General features: G+C 42.6%; 1 protein-coding gene across 1 annotated transcript in view; it reads left to right on the forward strand.

Moving 5' to 3' along the window:
• SUSD4 (sushi domain containing 4) overlaps positions 1 to 13728 on the forward strand; it is a gene marked incomplete at its 5' end in the record, with an annotated part of 77265 nt that extends 63537 nt beyond the window's left edge. The window contains 4 exons of the mRNA XM_084262452.1: positions 9376 to 9567; positions 10010 to 10154; positions 11785 to 12167; positions 13384 to 13728. Of these exons, the coding sequence (XP_084118578.1) occupies positions 9376 to 9567; positions 10010 to 10154; positions 11785 to 12167; positions 13384 to 13412 (749 nt within the window). The 3' untranslated portion in view covers positions 13413 to 13728. The remainder of the gene's footprint in view (positions 1 to 9375; positions 9568 to 10009; positions 10155 to 11784; positions 12168 to 13383) is intronic.
• Positions 13729 to 16010: the final 2282 nt, after the last annotated feature.

Below are 16010 nucleotides of genomic sequence, written 5' to 3' on the forward strand. Positions count from 1 at the left end.
TGCACAGGGCTGTCACGGTAAATCATTGTTTTACACCTGCTCTCTCGCCTCTGTACCTTTCAGAAACTCCTTAGCATTTCCATAATCAGCCAGACATCCCAACTTTTTTATGGAGCCATAATTTCTGCCCTGAAGTTCCACATTAGCTGCCAGATGCATGTAGTATTTTATCCACAGTGCTTTAAATATGCTGAAGATTAGGTGGGGGAAAGCAGACAAAACTTCTCCCCGAAGGCTGTTTTATAATACTAATCTTCAACTGTATCTGGCAGGAAAGGAAAGGCACACTACCTTGTCTACCTTGAAATCAAGTATCTGTGTGCTTTATGGAAACGTACCTTAAATTCAGCTACGCAGCGCCAATTACAGAACATTTTCCACAAGTGGAGGAAACCATCCCTACAGCCTCCGTGCATTAGGAAGCCTAGCCACTGCATAGGTCTGTTTGCTTCCAGAAATAAAAAGCAGCATTTAAAGGGTGGCAGTTTCTCCAATCAGTGCAGGCAGGCGCTTGGTAACTAAGCATAAATAACAGAAACGGATGCTCCTCCACGCCTCCCTGGTCTTCTAAACTGGTTTGTGGTATTACTGTGCTAAGATCTCTTGCTGGTTTTCCTTCACCCCTTTTGATTTTTCCTCATAACTTTCCATTGGGAATGAGACTTTGTGCTTTTCCTTCTCTCAGGTGGTATAGCTATACCACCTCAGCCTTCAGCTAGGCCCTAGAATATAACTCATCTGTTCCAGCAAGACCAGCCGGATTTGGCATTCCAGTCTCATCCCTGATGATTGGCGTAGGGAACACCACACTGGCTCAACGGCTTCTTAAGGAAAAAACAGTTCAAGTAAGAGGGGTTAAAATAGAATAAAAACATCACTATGTCCAGCTCACAGTGAGTGCTGACTCAGACATCCCTCTCAGATGCTTTCATCTCTCTGGTTGTCTTAGCCAGCTTCCCAACAGCTCGCTCTCCCTCCTCCAATTGACTTCCAAGCACTTCAGCCTTTTCCAGGACTGCAGTTATCCTGTGACACCTGTCAAATAACCAAGCCTTAACCTATTTCTGATTCCTTCCTGCTAGGTGTCTATGCAGTCCCCAGCATCTGCATTTCAAAGTCCTAAACAGACCATGCATGAGAGGAGGATGAAACAAAACTAAAAGCAAGAGATGAAGAAATCTAAAATGTTCTGCTGTAAATGAGATCAGAGTTCTCTAAGCACACCCATGTAGAATAATAAGTATAAATATTTCCTTAAGGATAATTATGGGCCTCTAACCTGCCAGAGGGATGGAATACCATCCAGGGGGACCTGGAAAAGCTGGAGAAGTGAGCCCAAGTGAAGGAGGTTCAGCAAAGCCAAGTGCAGGGTCCTGCACCTGGGTTGGACAATCCCCATTATTCATACAGGTTAGGAGATGATGTGCTGGAAAGAAGACCCAAGGAAAAGAACTTGTGGGTACTAGTGGATCAAAAGCTGGACAGGAGGCACCAATGTGCATCTGCAGCCCAGGAGGCCAACCACATCCTGGGCTGCATCACAAGAAGTGTGGCCAGCAGATTGAGAGAGGTGACTCTGCTCTGGTGACACCTCACCTGAAATACTGTGTCCAGCTTTGGAGCCCTGAACACAAGAAGGACATGGACCTGTTGGAACGTGTCCAGAGGAGGACCATGAGGATGATCAGAGGGCTGGAGCACCTCAGGACAGGCTGAGAGAGTTGGGATTGTTCAGCTTGGAGAAGGAAAGGCTATGGGGGCACCTTATAGCAGCCTCCCAATACCTGAAAGGAGTATATAAGAAAGCTGGAGAAGAACTGTTCACGAGGGCATGTAGCAATAGGATGAGAGGTTACAGTTTTAAACTAGAAAAGAGCAGATTTAGGTTGGATGTTAGGAAAAAACTGGGGTGGTAGATCTCTGGAACAGTTTGCCCAGAGAGGTGATGGAGGCCACATCCTTGGAGATATTCAGGGTCAGGCTTGATGGAGCTCTGAGCAACCTAACCTAGTGACCTCCCTGCTTACTGCAGGGAGGTTGGACGATGACCTTTAAATGTCCCTTCCAACCCAAGACATTCTATGATTCTCTTGCTAAAAGAACTCGTAGCTGTCTGTTGCTGCAAACTCATCATCATTTTTTGGTGGTTTAAATGAAAATTGCCCTTTTTAACTCAAAATTTATAGGGGAATGATCACTTGGGTTGTACTTCATCCTGTACCTGTTTTGAAATGCATTTGAAACTGCAAACCTTAGGATTAAGATCAGTGTTTCACCAGTTGCTGTGCTGGGAATGGCAGGATTGTTGAGGATGGGTGTGTATTTGGTGTGATGCTCCTGTAGGAAGGTGACTGGAACTGCAAAACAGGCTCTGTAATTTGTAATTCCAGTAACAAGGATGCTCTGTGTACGGCAAGTGATTGTAAATCACCTTCTGTTTCCATTTAGAAAATATGAAAGCATTATTAAAATAGGCTTGAAAGTAGTTCTGTCCTGTTTCATTTAAGCTCATACAGCTGGTGTCAGTGATAGCAATTTTCAGCAAAATGGTGTTTGTCAAAGCTAGAGCAGAGAAGCAGCTTTTCATTAAAAACTTAATTATTCAATTCATTTCACACTCTGCAGAATGTGAAACGTGTTTCTCACTGTGTGCACGCTGAAAGGCTTACCTCACTATTGCCACTGGTACAGAATTACCCAGGGTTGATTGCCTAGGGGTAGAGGGAGCAGCTTGGAGCCAGGAGACCCGGGGTATATTCCCGACTGCTTCAGCACCGACTTGCTGAATGGTCCTGAAGAAGTTGCTTAAATGTCCGATGGCTGTTCAGATGAAAACGTGTAGGTGGCATCGCTAAGGCTGAGTAATTGCAAAAGGTTAAGATAGAGAATTTGGAAATTATTGGCCAAGGGCACAATGTTTTTAATACATCTTGCTGTAGGCTTTCAATAAATTTGCTGGCAACTTCAAAATTGAAAATAAGCATCTTTTATCTTTGTTCTTTTAAGTCATGTCTACTTTCAGGCTTAACAGCAGTTACTTTGTATTATTGCTGACTTAGTTTTTTCCACTATTATTTCTATTCTGGTATTACTATTGGTGCTGTTGTAGTTTTGCTGTGGGAATGAGTAATCAGAAAAGTTCCTCAGAGCATGTCTCCACTCTCAAAACACAAACTCGGTAGCCACAAAGTTTTTCTCTCTTCATCAGTACAGCTGCATTATGCACTAATTCTCCTTTCACAATGCCGGAATCATTTGTTTTAGGAATGTATCATTAGGATATTGTTGAGCTGATGTTCACAGTAAATGAAAAGTTAACTCTAGCAAAGCTCTCTTTTCTGCTTACATTTCCAAAGAGTGTCATTAGAAGTAAATTCTCAGTAAGCAGCTGTTCTAAACTGAGGTCATTTGACAGGACTTATTTTAAAACAACTGGATTTGCCATTTCCTTTCTTTTGCAAGCCTCTTAATTTCTTCTTCAGGCTCTCAACCAGATATGACAGGTTGAGTTCAACAGTTTGTCTTCCATCCTGTTTAGAGTACTGGACAATTTAGTGGGAATTGTTTTGCAATTTGAGAATTAAAATACTTTTGCTTTTTCCATTACTGTAAATCAGAATCTAAGTATAAAATAGAAAAATCCTTTTCTAACCTTTAAAATGCAGAAGTAATTTCCTTCTCCTCCTCTTCTTCATGTTGGCCATCCACTCCCCCTTCCCCCATGTATTTTCATGTTTGATATTACACTAGAAAAAAACCAGGTTTTGTCCACCAGCTTTTATGTAGAGATCTTGTTGGCTAACAGATAAAATCAGTAGATTCTCTAATTCAGAGTTTAAAAATGCACAACTAACGGCTACCTTTTTTTGGAACACCACTGATTTATTTTCTTTTTGTTCATTATTTTTTACAAACTCTTAACCATTAAGAAACATTTTCCTTTGTGAAAGATGCTTATACCAAGCATTCCATCAATTGAACACAGGATACAGGCATTACATTCCCCTCCATACTGACCATGTTATAATGTGTTGCTATGTGTATGTGAGAGGATGAGAAGTTTGAAATTAGGTCTCTGTACTGTGCAGTGCAAGTGTGATTCACGCACTGGGAATACCCATGGAAATGGGAAGGACTGTCAGGTGAACTGAACAAGGATTGGTGAGGCGTATGAGAGAAAGGCTTGTTGGCTGAGTATTGTGTTCTGAAGGGTGATAACCAAGGAACCAAGTTTTATTAGCACACTGTTCATAAAGAAGCAGGAAAAGGAAGAAACATAATCTTTATCTTCTGTGTTGCTGAAAAAAATTGTCCTACAGACACAAGCATGCGTTTGTACGAAGGTAATATATGGAAGAGGGGCCATATAGTGGATCCTGAAGCCAGCCAGTAAAGCCTCAGGTGAGGACCAGGCCACCTGGATGGGACGGGTCATACCTCCTGGGATGCTGCTGTGGTCCCATGCAGTGTGTCATGGCTCGAATTAAACATGGATTGGAGTGCAGTAGCAGGATGACAGATACCTAAATTTGTCATGTTAATTAGCGCCCTGATATGTACAAGAACAACAAGGGAGGGTCAGGAGAATCCTTTGTTCCTTTCTAGCTCATGCGCAAACCAGTGTGTCGACCTCTCTGATTTCTGTCTAGCAAGGCACCAGTGCTTTCCCCACACTTTGGAATTGGCAGCTTTTTCATCTTAATCCTTTCTCACTCTTTGCATGGTGAGCAGGCATTCACAAGAAGTGTGTTTTTTGATTAGGTGCAAATGTTGCTAACCCTGTCCATCCCTGTCCTTCTGTGAAGCAGAAAATGGCCAGCCTTAGACTGGGGTTTGCTGCTGCCCCAGCTAACCTAGCAACTAGTATCCCACAAGAAAGGCTAGAGAAAAACAAGGTATGCAAAAAATCCGAGGTCTAAAATATCTTTCTTGTTCATTCCCACCCATTTTTTATCAGTAAGTGCCCCGTATTTTGAGACATTTTTGCTTCTATTTTTTGAGTCATGTCAGGAGCTGGGCAAAACATGAAAAATCTGCCTTCTGCATACTTTGAGCAAAAACTAAACCAACTGATGGTTTTGAGCACTGTTATCTCTCTACCAGTGGCTTTTAAAAAGTGCCACAACATCTTTGTTCCATGCCATCAATGTTAATTGAGAATATGCTAATACCAAAAAAAATCTTCCCTCCCTCCTACAGTTCCAGAGTCAACAGTGCAGAATTACTGCAGCATCCTCCGGGCAGTGTTCAAAAAGCTGCTTGACCATAACGGGTAGGAAAAATTACTGGGTGAACCCCATTTTTTCCTCCAGTGCCTAGACAGTCACAAGGGGCATGGCTGTCATGCTGTGAAGGCTGCAGTGGAGGGGGAACACCGGGGGACAGACCTGCCTTCGCCTTTTGCTGCACTGTCTCTTGCAGGGAACCTAGAAAGCCAAGCTTGGGGTCTTGGCAGCTCAGGACAGCTCACAAAAAGGGGGCTGCCTGGAGGCAGATCTGCAGGTGGGACATATTCTGTTGTCTTTTGTTACAAAAAGCTCTCCCATTCACCTGAAACAGGCCTTCTGCTCCAAGCCAGTATTTGACAGCATTTGTAACACAAGGCTCAGCTCCCCAGGTTTAAAGTTCTACCTGAAATCCCTAATCTTTCATTAAAAGCAATCAGAAGAGAAAGCCCATAGCTTACCTCAGAGGAGAGCCCTCAGCCCCAGCTGCTCTGAAGGTGGGGAAGTCCGTGAAATCAAACAAGGAATTTCTCCCTTCAACTTTCTTGAGTAATAGGCATTTTGAGCATCCCGGCAGGGATCTGTTTGCCATATAAATCAACTTGCTCTTTCTTTCTGATGAATGATTCAACTTTTCAGCTGAGAATGCTGAGCTGTAAAGTTCCTCTAAGTCCCCTTACAGTCTATGGCCAATTGGCCTATAGATACCAATCTGGAGAACCAGGATGACATACTGCAGAACCACCAGCAGACTCCAACTATCCCTCTGACAAGCTCCAAAGTCAAGGACATACACGTGTAGTTTTTCCGTGTTGGTCGTTAGAAGATATGACAAGATTATCCATACTGGATGTTGTAATTAGCACATTAATAAATAAATAAAGTTAAGATGCTGAAAGCTGTTGGTAATGAAGACTTGGTGTGACATTTAAGAACAGGACCTAGGGCTTTTTTTAAGCTGTGAGAACTTCCTGAAGTGGAATTCGCTTCCCTCTATGATTATTTATCATTCATACTGCTGTCAGCTTCAACAGCAAAAATATACTTGTCAGCCACAATTTTATTTTAATCAGTTTGTGCTTGTTTTCATTCTATGAGTTTGATTAATTTGCCTGAAGTCCATGGCCTGTAATTTCCAAATAGAATTAGGACTGATCACTGGGTATGTGAGAATTTTAACTCTGCTGGAAAATGTCAGTGGGCTTAGGTTTGCCACCTGAGTTTTCATCCATATTTGATCTGGCACATTCCATGTAAACCACTACTCTACACTTATTTCCAGCATAATGCTAAGTAAATACCAGCAATAACCAGTAAATACCAGAACCGTATCTGGCCCTGTCAGATCTTCTGACCCTCTCAAAATCTTCTGGTTTTAGGATCCAAGAGTGTTCAGCTGCCCTCCGGACTTTCATAATCTTAGTTTTCTGTGCTCAAAACTAAGTCCACTTCATGGCTATCCTGGCACTGACTTTAAAGGATCTCAGATCAGGATGATCATGGCAGTCGAGCAAGTTGAAAAAATGTGCAACTAACTGCCAAGAGCTCAAAAATAGTTTGGTTTTGGTTGCTTCTGATGTATCTCATTCAATTGGATTTGATTTGGAAAAAGAGGCTCTGAACCTGAGCATTACTGATTGTAGATGGGGTCCAGTTCGCCCATGTACATAAGGAGGGATCCTGAAACTGGATGAATATAAAATTCACAGGAGGTGGTGAGGGATACCCCAAGCAACTGAAAACCCTTGACTCCGACAGTCCAGCTGATGTAAGAATGAAGTGCTGTTTCATTTGAGCTAAACACCTTCATTTTCAAACAAGCCCCACCGCATCTGCTGTTTGTGAGAGTGTTTAATGTAAGAGCTGTTGGCAGGAGTGACCACTTAAAACCTGACCCTAATTCATGACTAATTCTCTGCAGCGCATTAAAGAAACGTTTGTAGAAGCTTCCAGGCAGCGTCAATACATGAGTGCTTTCCTTGAAATACAGAGGGTGTCAGGGGAAGGGGTGGCACCCATTCTTACCATTGGGGATGTACCCTACCTGAAGACTGATGCTTTTTTTTTTTCAGGTTTTTAAAAATCTGGTTCCTTTTGTAAACAGACTGACAACTTCGTATCTAGGTTGTACCCACAGCGTATTGTTCTTCTGTGTCACTCCTGAGCTGATCCACATTGCTGGGACACCAGCTCTGAAGGCTTTTATCATTCAGCAGGCTGCTTTGGCCCTGGATGATGTTAAGAGGTTAGGGACGAGGCAGCAGATCCGTTGCTGGAGAGGAGAAATGTGTTTTTCTGAGCAGTTGCCCTCCATGACAAGAGGTGCTGTACTTAGCTCATTGCTAGAAAGGTATGGGGCTTCTACACATCTCTTGCAGCCTGTTGTAGTTTGGCAAAACTCAGTGGCAAGGAATTTTCAATTGCTGTCTTCTTTTGTTCTCATGCTCTAAGCGTAGATAATAAAAATATTCCAGGTTTCCTTATGGCAGGCTAGAATCATTGCTTTCACTGATCATTTTCTTTTAATAGAAAAATGGTCCCTGATACGGTCAAAAGGTGCTTTCCCTACTATTTTGGTGTGACACCTTTGCCCTCATCTTAAGGAAATCGTGAGATGACTTCCCAGTAAAGCACTCCTCTTTCTCGTAGGCCCAGAGACTTTGGAAAGTATGCAGAATGTTGAGAATGTGAATTTTTATGTGAATTACTTGCTCTGATTTCAAGTTATTATTAAGCCTTGCCCATGAAAATGCAAACAAAACCATATCTCCAGGGGATAGGGAACAGACACTGCTGCATATTGTAATCAGCCTCTCTTGAAGATTCATTTAATATCTTGTGTATTTTTTTTATGAAATGCATTATTCATGTGACAAGATTCACAGAGAGAAGCAGCTGAATTGTAATTTCTGGGAAGAGCCTTCTTCTGAGAGATGGTATTTTCATTATTTAAATCAATGCAGTAGGTCTGGCCTGCATGAGGGAGGCATGAAGTGAAGGGAAGGGCCTCTAGATGGGGCACTGAGCCAGTGTCTGCCTCTGAAGGGAAGTAAAACAATCCATCCAGTAATTTAAGCCCTTTTTGGGTCAGTATGTAGCCATTCGAGATACCATCAAATCTTTGTAGGGTTTGTTCCCCCCCTCTGTGTTAGGGGCACTTAAGAAAATGGTAATCAAGTAATGCTTACTCAGTGGAAAAGTTTCCTCTCCTGTAAAAATACTGCTTGCGAGCTGCATTACCCACTGCTGTTTCCTAGAGAGCGCTCCCTTGGCTCTCCATTCAGTTCATCTGCCCAGCCATGTGCAAGGACACTTCATTTCAGGGCCTACAGTAAAAGCTCCACATGTTTATATTGCAGTTCTCTCTTATTTACATAACCCTACGTAAACCACTGCACTTCATTAACAGAGGCTAGGCTCGGCCTCTGGTATATTTAAGACCTCGCTCCACCACCAATCCTGCTGGCATCAGGAGGTCTGCTCAGAGCTAACAAAACACAAATACCAGTGGTAGAGATTAAGCTCAGCTTAGTAACATCACAGTGGCACAGACTGTCATTGCCTAAGCCACTCTGTGTGCCATCCATCTCTGGCAGCACGGTTGCTGGCAAACTTTTTCTTTTAAAGTGAGCATTTAGGAATTTAATTAGTGCACATGACCATTTAAATATGTTAATGAAATAAAAGATGGAATGTTACTGCTGAATTTGAGATGCTTCTTAAGGAGACGGATTCCCCTTATTTGTGGCTGTTTCCCTCCATCCCCATGTAGCCATCTTATAGGCATATGTCTCCCCTTTTGTCTTCTTCTTGCCCTCCTCTCCCCCCAGAGGATGGGAAGCTTCCCAGGCCCCATCTCTCATGCCTCTAAACAAGCAGGTGACTGCAGAGCTTGCCAGTGTCGGTGAGAGCCATAAGCAACCCACCCCAGCACAGGCTGCCCTGTGTGTGCATCCATCTGCCGGTGCAGACGGGTGCCTGGTCTCCCAGCACCAGCGGTCTGGTACCAGTGAGACAAACCCCAAAGCTGCAGGGACCATGAAAGGGAGCCTGAAGTGTGCCCCCGTGTATTTTGACACACTGCAGCTACTCAGCAGTGGGTTGCTGGCATTAATGTTTTTCTCCTTTTCTCTTTGTGTATTTGCCCAAGTTTGTCCACTACCTCCAATGGTGAGTCATGGAGACTACATCTGCCACCCACGGCCTTGTGAGCACTACAACCACGGGACGGTGGTGGAGTTCTACTGTGATCCCGGTTACACCCTCACCAACGACTACAAGTACATCACCTGCCAGTATGGAGAGTGGTTCCCCTCCTACCAAGTCTACTGTGTCAAAACAGGTGAGAGAGCAGCCATGGCATTGTTTCTACCCTCTTTTGTAGATCAAGTGTGTTGGTCTGCAATGCCTGGTAAACTTCCATCTCTTTCATGGTTAAGTGATGAACATTGACTTTAAGATGCTCTTAAATGCAGTATTCCTGAATGATCCTAAACCATTTCAGTCATTAGCTCTTCAAGTGTATTCTTTAACATCTTACGGATAATTTTATATGTATATAAGCTAAGGATTAAAAGAAAGTCAAGGGGAAAAAGCAAGGTCCAGCCTTCATGGCAGATGAATGTTAAGGTTGCTTTTGCTATGTGGTGTTGGGTCCATCTGTGTTTTTACAACATAAGTGTAAAAGATGTCCTAATAAGCACTTCTGAGTATTGTTGCAGTATTAAAACAAAATAATAACAGTAATAATCAAGCACAACTCTTTTATTGCCTTCTTGTTACAGAACAAACCTGGCCAAATACGCAGGAGACCCTCCTGACTACATGGAAAATAGTGGCGTTTACTGCTACCAGTGTTTTATTAGTACTGCTACTGGTTATTTTAGCCAGGATGTTCCAGACCAAATTCAAGACACATTTCCTTCCCAGGTTTGGACTCTTTTTTTCTTTTTTTGTTTTAAGATTGAGGACCTTGATTCAGTCTTTACATTCAGCGCTCCTTTCTGAGGGTCATAGCAGCTCATGAGCCTCACAGATGGCTGTTTCTGCTCTGAGCCAAGGTCTCTGAGCCACCAGCGTGGAAAGGGCACCCCTGGAACCCCACAGTAGCCTTTCCACATCTATGATAAAAGTTTGCCAGATTCACTTTGGAAGTAATTAAAGCTCTGCTACTGAGAATTACTGCTTCTGCATGTAAAAATAGCTGACAATATTTTTAAATACTCACTTTCAGGTGCTGGGGGAATTACTTTTTTAGCTACTGTAGACTTAGTAATGTAAGTTTTAAGAAAGTTTTTCTTTTTCTCAACGGACAAATTTATATTAAAAGTTTGCTTTCCCCTTCATGAGTGTTATTTTCATCGTGATTCATAAACATCTCCTACATCTTCCTTTATTTCCATAAAATACCATGCAGCTATGAGCATTTGTCAGTGATTCTCACAGCACTCCTCATGAGACGGGTAGGTGGGTATTGTTATTTTTATCTTAACAACTGGAAAAACAAAGGCAGGCACGCGGAGTTTTCGGCAAAGCTCGTACTGCCTCTGGGTTTAGATTTGTTTCCAGCTCTCACTCTGCTCAGCTTGCTGCTGACCTTCGCTGTGTGACTCCTCCTTTCCTGTGCTTGCTTTTCCTCATGTCTTTATTTTGCCGTGCGTAGAAAACAGAGATGCAGAAGCACTGTGTCAGTAAATAGATGCAGCAGAAAGGACTTGGTGATCTCAATGAAATGTGTACATAAAAGTATGCAAATTACATAAGGAATGTGTGAATATATATACAGAGTGTATGAGGAGTAGCATACGTATACGTATACAACTAGGAAGATCTTCAGGGTGATGGGTTGCGCTACGGATACCTTTATAACCCATACTTCTCTAGCTTATTGCAATGGCTTTCTGTCCTCTATGTTTCAGATGTTTTCATGTCCTAAAGGTACCTGGGATTGATTCCCTGCAGATAGGTCTCTACTGTGATGTAACTGGCTACTAAACAGATACTTTAGGGCTTAACAGTTCTTCCCAATTAATAGAAGTGTTTTGCTTAATAAAGAAACCAGCTTGTTATTGGTTAAGGAACCTTTCTTACTTTCATCTTTTGAAAGTAAGACCTGGGCCACCAAAGCCCTGTCATCCAGGAGCAGTCAGCTCAGTGCCTATTTACATGGGCTGTTGTGCTCTATCACACATGTTTGCAGGGTTTCAGACACTTTTGACTGGTGAACTACATCCGTGATCTTATATCCACGATACCTACTGTGCATGGCACAGCAAATGGTGCTGCTTATCTATTCCAAGCACCTGTTTTTCTTCCCTTCTCGAAACCAGGCTTCACATTTCCAGTTTCTTTTTTTCTGCTGGTAACAGATTCCACCTGCCAACCTGAGCAGAGTTTTGCAAACCCGGGAAGCAAACATTTCTCTGAATGTTAATGACCCTGTAGCTTCATTTTGCGTGATTAGAAAAGTTCTGTGTTTACTTGTAAAGTTCAGCAGATGCTCCAAGGTGCTTCTGACATGCTCTTGCTTTCTGTGATAACTCATCTGTGTTTGACGTAGAGGCAACCAGGAGGGCTCCATGGGTGACCCCGACTTTGTGGTGGTGGATGGCGTTCCTGTCATGCTGCCTTCCTACGATGAAGCTGTAAGCAGCGGTTTGAATGCTCTGGCACCCAGATACTCAGCTATCACAGACCAGGGGCATATTTTGCAGACAGAAGATCAGAATCCTCCTGCTTACCCTGGCCCCAGGATTACAGACACACTGCCTAGTGAATTTGAGACCTGTGACAGTAGGTCGACCTCCTCGGAGCTGCTCCAAAGTTTGTACCCATCCCCAGCATGCCAAGCAGCAGCGCTTCCTGGTTCAGATCGAACTGACATATCCCACAGTGCTGCTGAGGAAGCTGCATCCACGAGTCCGCGGATCGATATTGCAGATGGTGAGTCTTGCATGGGTGCAATAGGTGAGTCTGCACACGGAGGCCATCATTTGTTTGTACTGTCAGGGCAGGAATAAACCCAGTTGACTTGCTCATACTTTCTCCACGGTTTTGTTCCCATCTTAATTTGAACAGTTTTTAAACCACACTACTCCGTGGTCATGGAGCTTCGTGCCTGTGATACATCCTTGCTAGCTGTGGTGTGAGGGATATGAATCCCAGGCCAGAAGGTTCCTGGCCAGACCCCATAAAAACAGGGATGTCAGCAGGTGCTTGTGTTCAGCACCAAAGCCAGCCATCATCCTACCTGTGTTGCTCTGTTCATCTGTTCCTCAGCTCCTACATTCAGAACTCCCTCGTGTGCTGTGGCTTTCACAGGAAAGAACAGGATTTTCTGCTTAAAATATAAAGCAAATCATGTTTTCATAGGCAGCCAAAACTATCAGTCTTTTTTAACAAAGCCTCTGTTAACAAACTCATCGTGCCTGTGCATACAGCAAACTGTTCATGCTGAGGCACGTAGGCATTATGCCGTGGACACGGGAGTCACAGCATAAGGGGCCAGTGCCCACAGGACCATGCATGAAAAGGTAGATTGCCCTGTATTATTGTCTGCTTTTAAATCAAACATGAGCATGTACTGATTCCATTTCATTGAGTTCTGGTGGAGCTGCGTGGCGTGCTGCTGTGCTGCTCGTCATGATAAGCTTGAGAGCTCTCCTTGGAGACATTTAGGAGTGGCTCTCATCCTGCTCTCTGCAGTCGCTGAGAGTCACTAGGCAAAGAGCTTGACGCTCAGTGTCCAAAGTTCAGTGCAGGTGAGGATCTGGGTAGAGGAAGTCTTCCTGCATGATAGGGTTAGGGCTAACATTTAATGGTATCGCAGCAGGAAGAGCACAGATAGAAGGAAGAGAGAGAAATTACCAATAAAAGTCCCCTGCTTACTCTGAGTGCTGTTTCAGTGTAGCAGAAACGATGTGTGCATTTAGGTTTTAGCGGGTCTAGCCTGTCTTAGAAAATCTGTGTGGTTGTAAGTTAATTTTCATGTAGGTGTTACGGTGTAAGTGGGGCTACAGCTGGCAATAGCACATGTCTTGTTCAGATTTTTATAATGCCCACCTCTAGTTTTGTTGAATCACTCATACTAATACTCTGCAAAAGTATAAAGGGACATTGCAATCAGCAATCAATGCTCTTCCTTTTTTTTTTCCCCTAGAGATTCCATTGATGGAGGAAGACCCTTAGCCTGCGCAGAGACATGTCTTCATCGCACTGCACTGTGGGGTGAAATGACTCATGAGCATTTAGAGATAGAAAAGACTATCTGCAGATTTGGGGAGGGTATTTTCCTACTTACCAATCTTCCACGCAATGGTGTCACCGGACTGGGTGTACATCTGAATCCACAGCGGGGATAACAGCATCAGCATTTGGAACAGCAGCAGTTTTATGAATGAATCCTGGGGATTTGATGAGAGCAGATGTAGAAAAAGAACTGTGGCTTTTTAGAAGTTAAATGTATATCTGCATAGCAGAAAGTCATATGGTTCTGTAAGAAATACTATTGGTTTGATACTAACTGCCTCACAAAAGCATGTCAAAGTATGTAAATTTGCTTATAAAGACTGCTTTAAATGATCTATGGACCTCTAGTTTACAAAGAATCCTTAAAAGTTTAGAAAACTACTAGTATTGAAAGACAGAAGAGGAAAGATCCTCTTTGGCTCTCCCACATTAACCAGGAAGCTTTTGATTTAGTTGTCAGTGATTTTGTTTCAGACCATGTCTGCAGAAAATACAACAGAAATGATGGGGTTTGTATATACTTTGATGTATGATAGCAAATATATATAAATATATATATATATATTTAAAAACTCTTAAAGAGAAAGAAAAGGAAAGACTCCCAGGTCACATAATGATCTGGAGATTTTTTTAAAGGTAAGGCAGAATTTATATCATATACACTATTCAAGGTGAAGTATTGATATTTGTATTTATGCAAGACTGCTGTGACTACATTGCATTTGATAAATCCTGCTATTATATGACAGATCTAGAAAATGTTAAAAATATGAAATAAGTGCTTGAGAAACTTTGAACTGCCCTGCTTCAACCTTTCTTAAGCTCTTACAAATACATACATACTAGAGTAATCTACAGTCATAGCCCAGAACACTGCCTTGTCCCTGTACGTTGTGGTAGTATTCTGAGCCATTATTGTAGAATACTTAAAAAAAAAAACCAACCAACAATAAAGTTCAGTTTTGGTTCTTTTGATTTACCTGACTGGCCTTTTTTTCTCTTCCTTGCTCCTTTTGCCAGCTCCCACCCGAAGGCTGAGGTGGCAGCAGAACACCCTCTCTGTGGCATTTTCAACTGTATATTCATCATCTAGCTAAAAGCAGAAGGAGTGGTTTCAGTGACGCAGAGCGCATGCAGTGAGTGTGGCGGTGGCATGGCTTCTGGAGATGCTACGTGGCCTCTGCAGAGGCTTTACTCTCCTCTGCGTGCTACGCCAGAGAATTGTGCTAAAGCCTGTACAAATAGATCACCTTTGTGGCATTGCAGGCTTTTCCTGATCTGTCAGGAAAACTCCTGGCTCTTTCATCTGCTTCTCCAGAGCCAAGCAGATTTTCTCATCTTATTTTTGGTACCGCGCAAACGAAGCACAGGTTAAACTGGCAGCGTTTGCAGGAAGAACATGCCATATGCTAGTGAGAGAGATTGCCATCACATGGGGTAATCCAAAGCAAAGGAAAAAATTAGGCTGAACTCTGATTTAAAGCACAGGGTAAGCCAGCAATAGCTCTATTGCTCTAAATAGAGGATTGCTACGAGTCGCTCCCTTTTATTTCACGATTGTTCAGATAGCTGTGTAGCATCTAGCGGGTTCATGAGTCAGGCTAGGAGGATGACAGATGCACGACAACCATTCAAGAAAGTGTTTATTAGCATCCTGTCAGCAACTGTGTATGACAGCAAGAAGCAAACGGAGACTAAAAACTGTGTAATGGAGAGGCAGTTATTACAAGAATCTCAATTATTCTGTGTTGCTATTGATGAGAACGTACTGATTGGTATTGAAAGATAAGACATATTTCCCATTACCCTTCATGCTTGCTTACATCAGACTTGCATATTCCTTTATTCTGCTAAAATTCTCACGGTTGCAATAGTATCTTCAGGCTTATCCCAGAGCCACATCTATCAGGTATTAGTACTTTCTTTGCTGCCCCTTCCTTTTTAGGTCCTATGCTTTGCAGAGGTGTTTGCACAACCAGCTAAAGTTCTGGATTGTCACCCCAGGAAACACGGCAAGAGTTCTGTATGACCAGCCTTGAATTGAAGCACATCTCAAGCCTACAGTCAGTTAAGTGATTTTTTTCTTTTCATAATGTCATTGAAAAGTACTTAATTTACTTTAGAAGCCTTATAAAAGGTTATGAAATCTGTCTTAGCTGGTCTTTTAGCAGCTTGTGAAATTTTGTTTCATATTCAACTTCTGGATTTCCATTTTTTAGTTTCTGTTATGAAAGCTTCTGATTGATTAATATTTGGAGCTCTACGGTTTTACAGATTTACTGTGCTGTATGTGTTGCATTGCAGACACGTGGTTAAGGGAGCCAGACAGGGTAACTTAAGTAAAATTATGGCTTGTTAGGCTGTTTTTATTTTAAAAAATACAGAACTGCAAATACACTAGAAAATGCTGATGTATTAATATTGCTTGGTAGACTTTTGATAGCACTGTACTCAGCATAACTTGCAGAGGTAACTGAGAGGTTTTTACCGGTTTTTGCTGAAGATATGTAAGACTTCCTGAAGGGGTGTTTTGGGGGG

The sequence above is a fragment of the Gallinula chloropus genome (genome assembly GCF_964237585.1).
Source record: "Gallinula chloropus genome assembly, chromosome: 3".
Lineage (NCBI taxonomy): Eukaryota > Metazoa > Chordata > Aves > Gruiformes > Rallidae > Gallinula > Gallinula chloropus.